This window comes from Sinocyclocheilus rhinocerous, unplaced genomic scaffold (assembly GCF_001515625.1).
Source record: "Sinocyclocheilus rhinocerous isolate Xijiao unplaced genomic scaffold, SAMN03320098_v1.1 scaffold2141, whole genome shotgun sequence".
Taxonomy (NCBI): Eukaryota; Metazoa; Chordata; class Actinopteri; order Cypriniformes; family Cyprinidae; genus Sinocyclocheilus; species Sinocyclocheilus rhinocerous.
The window spans coordinates 131,044-145,551 of NW_015660509.1; the positions used below are offsets into that span (position 1 = coordinate 131,044).

At 37.2% G+C, this 14,508-nt stretch overlaps 1 protein-coding gene across 1 annotated transcript; it reads left to right on the plus strand.

Moving 5' to 3' along the window:
• Positions 1-304: 304 nt before the first annotated feature.
• On the plus strand, positions 305-8,577 carry LOC107725260 (germ cell-specific gene 1-like protein). Its single transcript, XM_016534471.1, has 5 exons — positions 305-605; positions 3,867-3,914; positions 4,697-4,849; positions 6,960-7,071; positions 8,298-8,577. Exons 1-5 carry the CDS (start codon positions 305-307, stop codon positions 8,575-8,577), a joined length of 894 nt encoding a protein of 297 aa, XP_016389957.1.
• Positions 8,578-14,508: the final 5,931 nt, after the last annotated feature.

Consider the following 14,508-nt stretch of genomic DNA (forward strand, 5'->3'; position numbering starts at 1 on the left):
ACAATTTGCCCTTTGAAATGATAACAGTGAAAAGGATGGGGGAAGGGAATCGTGGGTCAGGAGGGGGGTCGCATGGTGAGTTAGAGCAAACCATAAGAGCCTGATAGCATTAGAGCTAGGCATGAATTAGAGCATCTGTCATTTGTGAAATCTCTGCGCTCATCCAGTTGGTCTATCAAGGAGAAGAAAGGACAGATCTGCAAAACCCAATAATCCTGAAGATACCAATTCCAAAAAGTTTGAATGTCTGAAGCAAGGACCTCAAAGCCAGGATTATTTGTCTCCTCGTGCCTCCTGGAGCACTATGGGTATACAGCATGCTCAGAGAACATCCCTGGCTCTCACGCTCAACTACGTGGCGTTCGCCTTGGCCGTTTCGGCCGTCACCACTAGCTACTGGTGTGAGGGGACCAGGAAGGTGGTAAAGCCTTTCTGCATGGGGTCAGTGAAAGTCAAGCAGACATACTGCATCCGCTTTAACAGCTCCAACATCAACGACACACGGCTGGTGCAGTACATCTACGAAACCGGAGAGGAGAAGTTCCTCATGAGGAAGTTCCATGCGGGGATCTGGTTCTCCTGTGAACAAACCGTGGACTTAATAGGTAAGACAACATCACTGGCTCTTTGTTATGGATGGACTGCCTGCATAAGGCTGTAATTTAGGAGAATAAATAGTAGGAGGTTCCACTAGTGACTGGTAAAAGTGAAAGCATGTTTGGACAGTGTTCCTTTTGTCAAAAGGTAACAGACAGTATCTCAACAAAGACTGACTTCCAAATGCCAAATATTCAGTCAGTACTAGAACATTTGGAGTAGTTCATTTTCCAGCTCTGGGACTGGACTCAGGAGAAATTAATGTGGTAACGCTTTACAATAAGGTTGTGTTAATTAAATTGTTTAGGGATTTCTTTCTTCTGTTGAACACAAAAGAAGATATTTTGAAGAATGTGGGTAACCAAACAATTGTTGGTCACTATTGCCTTCCATAGCAAGGACAAATGCTATGGAAGTCAATGGGGACCAGAAACTCTTTGGTTACCCACATTTTTCAGAATATCTTCTTTTGTGTTCAGCAGAAGTAAGAAATTCATTAATTTTTTCATTTTTGGGTGAACGATTCTTTTAACTAACAACAAACAAGATTTGTAAACAGCATTAGTTAATCTTTGTTAATGTCAACTTGTACATAATACTAATGCATTTCTGAACATAGCTTACATTGTTAACATTAGTTAATGTATTAGTTCAGTGGTTCTCAGTTCCAGTCCTTGTGTACCACCGCTGTGCAAATTTTGTATGTTTCTCTTATCACTTTAGACGTTTGTTCTATTTGACCGTAAGTGCCCTGCGAAGTGGACATCACAGGATATTAGTATAACTTACTGTAACATCTCTGAATACGTTCCCTGAAAAAGGAAGTAGCTGACACTATGGGAACACTGCCAGGTGTGACAACTGTCTGAAGCCCATGTAAAAAGACACTAATTTATTCTCCTCAATTTTTGATGAAGGAAGAAATCAGTAACCCTTTAGGAATGTTAAAACCATAAACAGAACGAGCTTAAGAGTCAGAAGCCTCTCAGGGACTGACTCCAACAGTTCAAACCATGAGTAGTGAGCCCTTCTAAAACTACAGATAGTTCCAAAAAGGAACACAAACATGCCAGAAAAGTCTCAACCATCTTGTCCCACACATAAAATGGGAGTCAAAACACTGAACCAGCAGGGCAGTGAACTGGGTCCAAATTGTGATTCCTACACCAAGAGTCAAATAGCTTCAATTTGAGAGCACAAAGCCTCCTAGTGGAGGGAGCCCGCTTTCCAAAAATGGTCACTTTCAGCCCAGGTGAAAGACCAATGCCAACATCTCTATCTTTATGTGCCATAAGAAATGCCCACTGTTCCAGACTTTGATGGTTGGGAAGCATTAGTAGACCATACTCCAGCCTACTAGTGAGGCATTGACTCGCGGCAAAGGACTTTGTCTAGAGAAACACTGCAAATCAGAAACTGGCGTTGTGTCCATATGAAGAGGGTCTGATAGCATCTGCATGTGACCCTCACACACTGAGAAAGCCAACGGGGATGAACCCCCTGAGTTTCTTCTGTGAAACAGGCCCAGCGGAATCACTGGTGAAGCAGTTTTGAGACCCAAAAATCTGCAAATCAGACTAACATTGACGTCCTGCCCTATTCTGAAATGATTCAGAGAGACAGGTACGAAATGACTGAACACGAGCAGGAGTCAGCCATGTCTGCATCGAGCTTAAGGCTAATACTGTCCCTAAAAACTTGGTCTGCTGGCTCTGCAGAAGAACAGTCCTCCAGGGATCCATCCTCAACCCCAGACCTTGACACCAACAGAATCAACCCACAGAATCGTGACACCAAGTCCCCGGACTGTGCTACAGTTAGTCAGTCGAAGAGGAAGGTCTGCACACAAATACTCTGGAGTCCAATGGAGCCAAAGTAACATCCATGCACCTTGTAATTGTGCAAGACACTAAGGCTAGGCTGAAAGGGAGCAGGAAGAATTGGTAAGCTTTACCCCTAAAAGCAAACCTGAGGAACTTCTTGCATCTCTGATTGATCTGAATATGGAAGTAAACACCCTTCAGATCTATAATGACAAACCAATTTCCCAGCCAAATCTGCGTCGTGATATACTCCTCCATTAGCATCCTCAAACTGCAATTCTGAAGAATGTAGTTCAGTAGATTTAAATCAAAGAAAGGCAAAGACCCCCATATACTTTTTTGACACCTGAACATATAAAGCCTTTGAGAAGGTGACACTCGTTCCTCTCTCCAAAGAGGAATAACTTCCTGCCCCAAAATGCAAGCCTCCCAAATGCCAATAATTGTGGTGAGCACTCTAATAAAATGAAGCAGACTGTGCCGAAATTGGAAGTCATTCCCGTTTTATGTTTTGAAGAACCTATAATGACATAGTTGACAGATGTCTTCACACTGGAGACAGAGAGAGAAGTCAGTTGCTCTTACTGACCATGTGCCTGCTTAAACCTACAGTACCTTCTTGAGGACAGAGTCTGGAAGGGTTTAAAATAGTTTTGTGCCTCTACATAAATTAGACCTTCCTGAACTGGGTACTAAAGACTAGAGACTGAGAGCAGGGCAGTCAATTCTACAGGAAGGGCTGTCTGAGTCAGCAAAAAGGATACAGTGTGAACCATGAGGACGCCACTCACTGTGGACATAATGTCATGGATGTGTGACATGAGGCACAATTCCTGAACTCCAAAAGCCTTGTCGTATGGAGTAAACAAGAGTACATTGTCATATGAAGTATAGTATAGATGATACTATCGTCTATCAGCACAACTCTAATGAAGTATATGAACAGCCTGCTGTTGTCTGAGAACCATGTTGTGATGGAAGGGTGCTTGCCCTCTCTTTCCTTACTAACAGGTCAGCTAAAAAGCAGTAGCTATAAGTAATGCGAACCAAATGTTTGGTAGCACAAAGCACCAAATTATTCGCATACGCCAGTCTGCCCACTGCCAAACTCCTCAGAGTCTGAAGTGTCTCAAATGCACGGCTGAGATGCTATGATAAAGTTTCTATATGGGGTTCAGACAATCGTCACACCTGAGGGTGTTCCCATAGCATCCGTTACCAATGCAGCATTAAGTGAACCTATGAAAGGGAATATTAGTTTAAGTATAATGAACAAGTATGAATTAACATTGAACATTGGCATTGAACATTGAACATTAGTTATAAATTAACATTAACATTTAATAAATTATGTAAATGTTTTTGTTCATTGTTACTGAATTTGAATTCCTTTTTGGACATTTGGAGACAGTAGCCAATGTTTACCAGAACTTTCTCTCTTTATAGGATTTAACTGTAGAAGCTTTTTAGAGATCACACCAGATCATGAAAGAGGTGGGTAAGTAACAAGTGTTACATGTTATTCATATTAACAATAAGCAATTGTAATATACAGTATCGTTAACAAATTATCTGCTATTATCTTCAATTACTGATTATTGATCAAACCTTCAATTCTCAGTATTTACACCAGAAAGAAAGAAACATGTTTAGAGCAGACCAAAAAGCATAATGGTAATTAAAAACACCAGACACCTTTCTGGTGGTAAATTGAAACCAAAACATATACTGTATATTTCAATGTCTTTTTTTTTTTTTTTTTTTAGCACAAAACACAAAATTTTATTTTCATTGCAACATGTTACACATTAGGGATGTGTAAAACTACAGATTTTCAAGGATTACTTGTCACTGGGTTGCCTGAATTACTAGTTGGCTCATCGGCCTTAACTAGAGGTGCTGTGTTTTTTTATTGCTATTAAAATACATATTGTCTAAAATGTATACAATAGAGGAGAGGAGCATGTAAAGAGACAAAAAGATCACTTGTTTAATATTTACATCTGATAAACATAAAAATATAAATAACAAATACTGTATTACAGCTGTCCATTTTGGCACTTTATGGTTTGTAATAGTCATCTTGTATTGAAAGCTTCTTATGTTTACAATATATGCAGAAGGAATGTAAATAATGTATAAATGATTTATAAATGTAAGCACTAATGTAAAAAACAATAGGACAATGATGTTGCAGGTGATTAAAAAAGAGATATTCCCATTCGTACCAGTTCTCTCTCTCTTTCTCTCTCTCTCTCTCTCTCTCTCTCTCTCAGGAGTGCTCTGGCTGTGTATTGTGGCTGAGTGTCTGTACATTGCTCTGCTGTTCACTGGTGGAGCTTTGATGGTGATAGAGATGTGCCCATGCTTTAACTTGATAAACAGACTCAAGCTCAATGCCTTTGCAGCTCTGTGCACTGCTCTCTCAGGTAACTAATTTCTATTAATTAAAAAAGAGATGAGCGAAGTTGGGGTGGGACACATTGACTGGCTTGCTTGCTTATTTATTTATAGTTAATTGCCTTTTGTTTAAGATAATCCTGTTTTAAAATTGATATATTTGCTATAAAGTTTATTTTGTCGACTTGTAGGAGTACAATATGATATAACATTATCTCAGCCACATGCTCTACATTACTAGATTGAGCATCCTGCTCATGTTCTATTCTATTTCAAGCAGCCATATAATTAACACTTTTGTAGCATTTTCCATAGCACTTTCTCTGACCCTAAGACAGTAGAACCTTTGTAGGCAGCAGACTTACCCTACTTCCCTTACTTTACTTACTCTTATTCCAATACTGTATGAGTCTCCTTCTTCTGCTGAACACACACACAAAAAAATATATTTTGAAAAATGTTGGTAACAAAACAGTTGACTTTAGCCATTGACTTTCATATAATTTTTATCCATACTATAGAGGTCAATAGCTACCATCAACTGTTTCTTTAAAATATCTTCTTTTGTGCTCGACAGAGGAAAGAAACTCATACAGGTTTGGAAAAACTTGAGGGTGAGTAAATGATGACAGAATTTTCATATTTAGGTGAACTATGACTATCCTTTTAATGTGCTCATGGACTTGACTTCACAGTGTTTTCAACTTACACTATACATTGAAAAAGTTGAGCAATGATGGGTCAGCGACGCTGCACAGATCAACAAAGCTATGCTGTTCATCCCTGCAGTGTCGCACTAGCCCTGAAAGACAAGGTTGGAAAAAGTGTCTCCCTGAGTCTGTATTTTGCGTTATTTATTAAATAATTTATTCATTTGTTTGTTTGATGTTACACAGCAGAAAAAGACTCAGAAAGGAATCCTGCACTTCAGGGCTGCTTACAACAAAAAATCATTGTGCCCACTACTAGCCAAAATTGGAAGTTAAACCTTTTTTTGTCAGCTCAAAAAAAAAAAGAAAAAGAAAAATGTAGAGGGGGAAAGATTTTTTCAAAATGTTTTAAAAATCACTGTAAAATGTTGATGTCTTGATGTCCAGTAAAAATATGTAAACATCCTTGAAACATTTTACTTAAGTCAAAATTTCATAAAATATCAAAATACTATATCAAGAACCTATATCTTGAATTATAAGGGAGTTGTTTTTGTTTTGTTTTTTGTTTTGTTTTGTTTTGTTTTGTTTTGTTACAACAACAACAACAATTCAAACAAAACAGTTTACCAAGAAAAATAATCTAAATTTAAGCATAAATATTCTCTGGGGGGAAAAGTCATAATATATTACACTTTTTTTTGTGAGTAAAGCAAATATTTCAATATTTTTACTGAAAAACAAGCAAAGAATAAAGAAAAATGAAATTATTAAGAAAAAGATGTTTTGCAGTGAATGTGTGTGGGGGGTGGGCGAGAGGTTGTTCTGGACAGGAAACTGCCTGTCTGCTCTGGTCTGAATAAGCGATCTGTCCCAACAGCGTGGGGATTTGGTGGTTTGTGCTGTAATTGGATTGGTGAGGGGGTTAGTGGTTTTGGTACATGATATGGCCAGCGGAGACCATCCTCCCTCCCCCTATATTTGCACTAATCCTGATGATTGTAGGAATGCTCACCAACACACTTGATGCACAGCAGCACCTGCCATATAATGCATATGCATGTGCATGGCAGCAGCGTGGGGGCTTCTGAAATATTCGCTTTTGGGTTTTTTAATCTAATATAAATTCCTGTTTCATTTAATGTTTACTTGGTTTCAACTTATAATCAACAGAACATGTGTGTGTCACATTAAAAAGTTTTACTACCTTCTTTTCAGACCATTAGTCGATGCTACCCCAGAAATGAGAAGAATTATTATGATGTAATAAAATGATTGGTACAATAATGTATTAATACTACACAATAATGTAATACAAAAAATGGTACTGGTGCAATAATGTAATAATAATAAATTTTTTGCTTCTTATAAAGCTAGTTTTGCAACTGGACAGAGTTTGTATAGTCATTATACTGAAACTTTTATCGACATTAGGGTTACCCTAAGCCAAAAATGACAACTTATACACTGTAATTTTTCTGTGCCCCAGGCCTTTTCGGGATGGTTGCACATATGATGTTCACCACGTCATTCCAGCTGGCTGTCCAGATGGGTCCAGAAGACTGGAGACCTAAGACATGGGACTATAGCTGGTCCTATCTGTGAGTCTCACAAATGACACATCACAAATAAGTTTGTCAGCAGCCATTCATTATTAATAGCCAAGCCAGATGATCAAGCAGGATAATTGATCTTAGACTTGAAAATGTCTTTTGCACAAACATCAAAATTTTGGGAAGCTAATTTGTCCTGTGGTGTGAAAAATTCAGACTAATTGTTTCTGAATTATTATTAAGATGATCAGATTATATATATATATATATATATATATAATTTTGTTTTTTTGATAACTATCAAAAAACAGGGGCAATTTATTTGTGTATGTTTTTGTTTTTTTAATTATTGTGGGTTCAATATACTATTATTATAATTCATATTTATTATGATGTTTGCAGACCAAACTGACTGGATTTAATACAATTCATCAAACATCTACTATGAAAAATAGTAACCACTGCAAAAAAGTAATTGAATGAATGAATGAATGAATACAACTGTAACTTAACACATATTTCTAACATTTTCTAACTGTATGTAATATTTAAATTTTCACAAACTGAATATATTGTATACAGTAATTAAATTTTTTGTATATTTATTTTAGATTTTTTAAAATCTTGTTAGTTAATTGTTTTTATTGTTTTATTTATTCATATCGGGGTGCACTGTCACCCACGTGGTATAGTTAAGATGTGTGTCTCTCTCTCTCTGTGTGTGTGTGTGTGTGTGTGTGTGTGTGTGCGCGCGTTTTTGTGACAAATAAGGACATAAATTTGTATAATGACAAGGGTATGACATAGGTATTACAAGGAGAAGGTGATTACTGTGTTGCTATAGCAGCACCTTCAGGAATGCACAACTTGCAAAATGCAAAACAATCCCACATGTTGTTCAGGACCAGTCAAACTAGTTCAAACAAACAGTATTACTTACAGTAATTTAACCTGAATAGTTAGTATTTAACTACCTTGAAACTGTTATCTGTCCTTAAAATTGTCACGCCACTGGACCATTAAAATTCAATACAAAACAATAAAAATAAAAAAACAAGATGATTAAAATGGTGAAAAACTTCAATAAACAGTGACAAGTACCATAAATGTACACTTTCCCTTGTAAATGTTGTGCATTAGCTACATATCTCAGTAATGTTTTAACATTTTTTTTTAATTAAACATTTAAAATTAAATACTAAATTATTTATTTTAATGCAAAAATAGAATGGTACAAATGATCATTTATCATGCTCCTCTACTCTTTCTGTCAGTCTGGCATGGGGCTCCTTTGGCACCTGCATGGGCTCGGCGGTCACAGTTCTAAACCATTACACCAAAACCATCATTGAGTTTAAGTTCAAGAGGAGGACCATTGAGAAGAAACTGCGCATCAAGCAGAAGATCCTGGAGCTGGACATGCCAGAAGACTTATGGTACATCACTTCATTGCAAGAGCAAGCAGACCAACACGCTGCCCTGCATGTGAATGGCAACGAACCATCCTGCTTCAGCCCCACAATACTGGACAACTGGGACAGAGAATACTGTTGAAAATTCATGAAGGGCACTGCTCCTCTTCAACACAGACATTTCTTTGTGCATTTATAATCATACATCATAGGGCTTTGGTTAACAGAGCAGGATATGGACTGAACTAAATTATTTAGCAGTGCTGCTTCTGTTCTGGCAATACTCGCTGTGCTATTGTGAACCTCATTCATATGCTGATAACTGAGGTTTAAAGGAAAGTTCTGAATTAAAAAATAAGTCAGAAATTTTTAAAAAGAAAACAACTACTTTGACAATATCTTGAATTTGTAGTTCTTTTAACAAAAAAATGCAGTGGAGCAGTTTTAAATAGTCACTTTGTCATATGACAAAACCATAAAACAGCAAATTGTCACACAGAAGACACACATTATTGTTCAATGTTTGGGGTTTGTAAGATTTTTAAATGTTTTGAAATAAGTTCACCAAGGCTGCATTTATTTGATAAACAAATATATAGTATAAACTGTTATACTGTGAAATATTATTACAATTTAAATATATTTTAATGTGTAACTTCATTCCTCTGATGGCAAAGCTTAATTTTCAGCAAGTTCTTACCCCATGCAGGTGCACCGTAACGGGTGGAAGGTTAGGACGATTCCAAGGGCCCGATGAGGGAGAGGGGGCCCGGAACGCAATTTTTTGTTATTATTTTTTTAAACATTTTAAAATTAATTACTGCATATTTATTTATTCGAAATGTCATTATTTTTCATATGAACTTGGCTGTTGGTGAATTTTTCAAGCCGTACCACAGTGAGGTAAGGCCGCCATCTTCTGGACCAACATTTCAGTGCCTCTGGCAGAAAGACTCCTTTAAAACAGGCTCCAGTGCCACATTTATTACAGACTTGTGTCAATGCCAACCGTCTTGTAGATACACTTGTTGTAGGATGAGTGAAATCCCTCAGTCTCTTACGGGTGTATGCATGGGTTTCTGGATTAGTTCTGCCTTTGGTGGAATGAAATCGATTAAATTTTACCTAATGTGTGATTCAAGCATATAGCACTTCTTATTAAAAGAATAATTAACCTGACAATGCTCATAATTAACTACCCCTCATATTAATACTCACATAGACACAGTAAAACATGGTACACTAAGTGCACCTTAACTAAAATGTTACTGTCAAAAAAATCTGAAATATCAACATAAATCTCACTATTCCCACAGCTGTATGGTTTACTATGTTAATAGTTGGTGGTCTGAACTGTCAGTTAGCCTACAGAATGATGATATAATAAATGTGATGAAAATAACAGTATTGATTGGACATCCCATTTTAATGATAAATGGAATTGAATACAGAAGTATATCGAGCTTAATATTGAAGTTAACCTTATTTTGACACTAACCAGAAAATGACAAGTATATCAAAAAAGAAAAGAACATAATACCTACATATATGAGGGTGAGTAAATAATAAGCCTTTAAAAGCATCTACACATACTTCAGAACGAGTCCCATCATAGAACTTAATTACAAATTTGAAATGTTATTTTGAAGATTAATTTTAAATATAAACATTCACATGAAAAAACTCAGCTTAAGCAAAAATATTGTCATTTGTGTTTAATTTGTGTTAATTGTCAAGAGTTAAACTCACTTACCGATCACATTGAGTTTTGTTCCTTGGCCGAATACCACAGTGATACATTTCACGCCTTCACTCATACAAAAACCTCCCACAGTTTCAGTCAAGAGACACAGAACCAAAACATGAACTCGAACACAAATTTTAACCCCAAACTCTCTTCTTTACTGCTCTTACAGTGATTAAGTGTCATGATGTCAATAAGTAACTTCATAATCATGCAGTATTTTTTCAGCATGAGGAGCTTGGCTATACAAAAAACTGCTTGTTTGTCATCTTTTTTTTTTACCAGTTGATGTCATTCATCCTTTATTATTGTTCATTTGTAGATGAGGTTTCCAAGATTATTTGCAAATTAATCTGTTGTTAGCACTGAGCAAATCCACTTCGGGAAGGGGACAATATTTTCCAAACAGAAGTGAACAACTGAATTCCTTCACAAAGGGCTCCAATAGGGAAGGGTACATGAGAAGGTCACTTCAAGTGTGTCCTTTACACATTATATTCATGTAGACATGTTTCAGATTCAAACAAAAACACTAATTTTTCTGTTTTATCTTGATCAAAAGCAGTCTTCATATAGTTGATGGTGTGGATTAAGCATATGGTTATTCACTGATAATAAAAACTCTACTGCACCGTAACACTGAAATCTCATTCATGCTTCTTATGGTGCTTTTATGTCCTGTTTGTAGCTGGACAGTCACTGGTCACTTTATTCTTTAATTATAGAGCAGCTTTAATTTAAATTTAAATTAATTTAAAAGAGCAGCTTGGACATTCTGCTAAATGTCTCCTTTTGTGCTCCTCAGAAGACAGAAAGTCCCGTGGGTTTGGAAGGAACTTTTCCTTTAGTGTCCATCATCAGTATGTGTTCATGTTCAGAGTGACTTCATGTCCTTCATTCACTGTGATTCACCACAGCAGGATCCACGACAGATTCTGACAACATAAAAACAACATACTGTACAGCCACAGAAGACTTGTAATATAGCACAAATTATATGGTCATGGTATATTTGTCCTATTTGGAGCTGTTAATAAAAATAAAAAAGTATTTATATCTGTGGTCTAGAAGCAGAAGTGAATGTGAGCAGTGAGGAGGTTTTTGTCATGCTGTACTCACTAACAGAATTGTCCCATGTCTTACATATATAGACTGCAGAATCATCAACATCCACATTATTGATGATCAGACTATAATCTGATGTATGATTTAGATGAATGTGATGATGTGAATTCAGGAGCAGAGAAACCAGATCCATATCTAACTGAGCTCCAGCCATGATAAAATCTTAACACATACTGAGGAACTCCTGCTGGAGTCTGTTTATACCATCTAGCGGAATCAGTAGTTACTGTCCCCAGATTACAATGCAGTTTAGCCGGTTCTCCTTTAATGACTGTGATTAATTAAACTACACACCTGACACCTGACACCTGCAGAATAAACACAACCTTTACATGAGATTGTGTGTCAAAACACTTTAAATCATCAGGTATGATGAAAACTTACAGGTCAGAAGAGTGAAGAAAGCGCAGAATATTGTGATCATCTTGTGATTTGGTGGATGTGACGTGTGAAGATGAGCAGTGCTGTAGAATAATGCTGAGATCTGATCAGGGGTGCGTTTCCCAAAATCAACTATGGTCACAAGTTCTGTATTTACCAATAGAGTTCAATGGAACTTACCACCATAGTTAGCAAACGATGCTTTTGGGAAATGCACCCCAGAAAGAGAAACTTTAAGACAGTAAAGCAAAAGACCTGTCCACCTCATACAACACACGCTCAACACATCTGACACACTCAACATGTGCTTTCACTTAATCACAGAAGGAACACGTGAATCTTGTTAAAGTGGATTTTTTTAAGTTTGTTTGGTTGTTACTAATTTACTGTGATAAGGTTATCAAAACACATTAAACATAACTAATTATCTACATAAAAAAACATGCTGTTTCACTGATAGATAAATTTTTTTTAAAAGTATTTTTAAAATGCTATCCAATTAAACACAAAGCTGATGCTCCTTAAATCACATCAAGAGAACAATCTGTTCACTACTACTACTACTATGAATAATAATAATTATAATTATAATAATAATAATAATAATAATAGCTGAATATAACATACAACAAGTCTTTTCAGTATATCTCAAGATTACTGAGTTACTGGAGGTTCTGGATAAAACTGTCTGTGACTGAATTCCCACATTTAACTGTAAATGAACTACAATGTAAACTAAAAAATAATGAGTTTATATCTCTACAAGAAGTAGACTATATGTAATACAGTAAGAAAAAAAATTTAATAACAGTGAAAGATGACTTACCAGTCACAATGACTTTTGTTCCTTGTCCGAATACCACAGTGATACATTTCATATGTTCAGCCATACAAAACCCTCCTCAGTCTGTGAAGAGACACAAACAGAAGGGAAACACTCACTCAAGCTTGTAACGGTGGCACACTCTAATAAGAGGAATTTGACTGAAACTTAGTTCCTTACAATATTATTTACCAATTACCAATCCGGGCGCCAGGCAGAATTAAATCTACCAAATAGAATTTAAAGAATTCAACCCAGGATAACTGAAACCACCCGTTACCAAAAAAAAAAGGTCGACACAAAGTACACTCTAAAAAATGCTGGGTTGTTTCAACCCAACCATTAGGTTAAATTTTTCAGTTAAATTTTTAACCCAAAAGTTGGGTTAGTCCATATTTGACCGGTTGGGTTGAAACAAACCAGCAATTTTTAGAGTGTAATTGTAACTAACATCAAAGAATCATACCACACAAAAAAAAAAATGTCACTGTCAAATAGTAATGGGTATATTGTTCAAATATAACAAAAAGAAAACAATTTAACAATTTTTCACAAAAAATCAACCCAGTTCACAAATTAACCAGAGTCCTTTGATTAGTGTGTCAGATCATTAGTTCATGGGGAAAAGAGTTTGTTTTCAACAAAAGGTCAAAGAAGTACGGAAATATTGGCTCTCAGTTTCAATAATCACAACATTACTAGTTCAAAATCATCAGTTTCCCCTATATAGAAATTATATAGAAATTTCCCCTATACAGCGGCAAAGTTAAACTACTCTGAAAAGCTAAAAAAAACAGCTTTCAAGTAATGACTCTACATCAGTGTGGAAAGGCCTGAAAGCCATCACCAGCTACAAGACCCCATCCCCCAGCACTGAGGCCAATCAACAACTGGCTGAAGACCTGTACGAGTTTTACTGTAGGTTTGAAAAGCAAAAGACTGGTCTGACACCCCACACCCGCAATGTTGGAGGTGGAGATTGTGCACCTTAAAAAGTGTGTTTCCTGTTGTAATTGCAATAGTTAAATAACTGGATTCTCTTAAGTGTGTTTTTCAAATGTTCTAATGTAGGATTTGTGCAATTGAGAAATATAATTTTCTCTTTCACTTATGTTGTTATAATAAAATATAGCTGTTTGTGCATAATTTTGTGTGTGTGTGGGGCCTCAAAGGGGGTCTCGCCCAGGTGTAATTCAATGTAGAACCGCCACTGTTAATGACTACAGACCTGTTGCTTTAACATCTGTGGTCATGAAGTCATTTGAGAGACTGGTGTTGGCCTACTTGAAGGACATTACTGGACCAGTTTGCTTACCGAACAATCATGTCTGTGGATGAAGCAGTCAATATGGGACTGCACTACATCCTCCAACATCTGGACAAACCAGTGACTTATGCAAGGATCTTGTTTGTGGACTTCAGCGCCGCATTCAACACCATCATCCCGGACACCCTTCAGAATAAACTGACCCAGCTCTCTGTGCCCACCTCCATCTGTCAGTGGATAACCAGCTTCCTGGCAGACAGGCAGCAGCTAGTGAGTCTGGGAAAACTCACATCCAACACCTGCACCATCAGCACCGGAGCTCCTCAGGGCTGCGTTCTCTCCCCACTGCTCTTCAGTCGAGTCTGCTTACAGACAAGAGGTTGACCAGCTGGCTGTCTGGTGTAGTCACAACAACCAGGAGCTCAACACGCTCAAAACAGTGGAGATGATCATGGACTTCAGGAGAAACCCCCCTGCTCTCCCCCCACTCACCGGTTTGGGTCAGCCAGCAAATCAGATACAAGAAGACTGCAAGTCTGTTAGGACAGCAGAAAGGATCATTGGTGTGGTAACATCATCAAAGACCCCTCACACCCCGGACACAACCTGTTTGCACTTCTCCCTTCAGGCAGACGCTACAGATCTCTGTGCACTAGAACATCTAGGCTAAAAACAGGTTTTTCCCCCATGCCATCTCCAGCTTAAACAGCTAACACATGACTCATTATCTGTG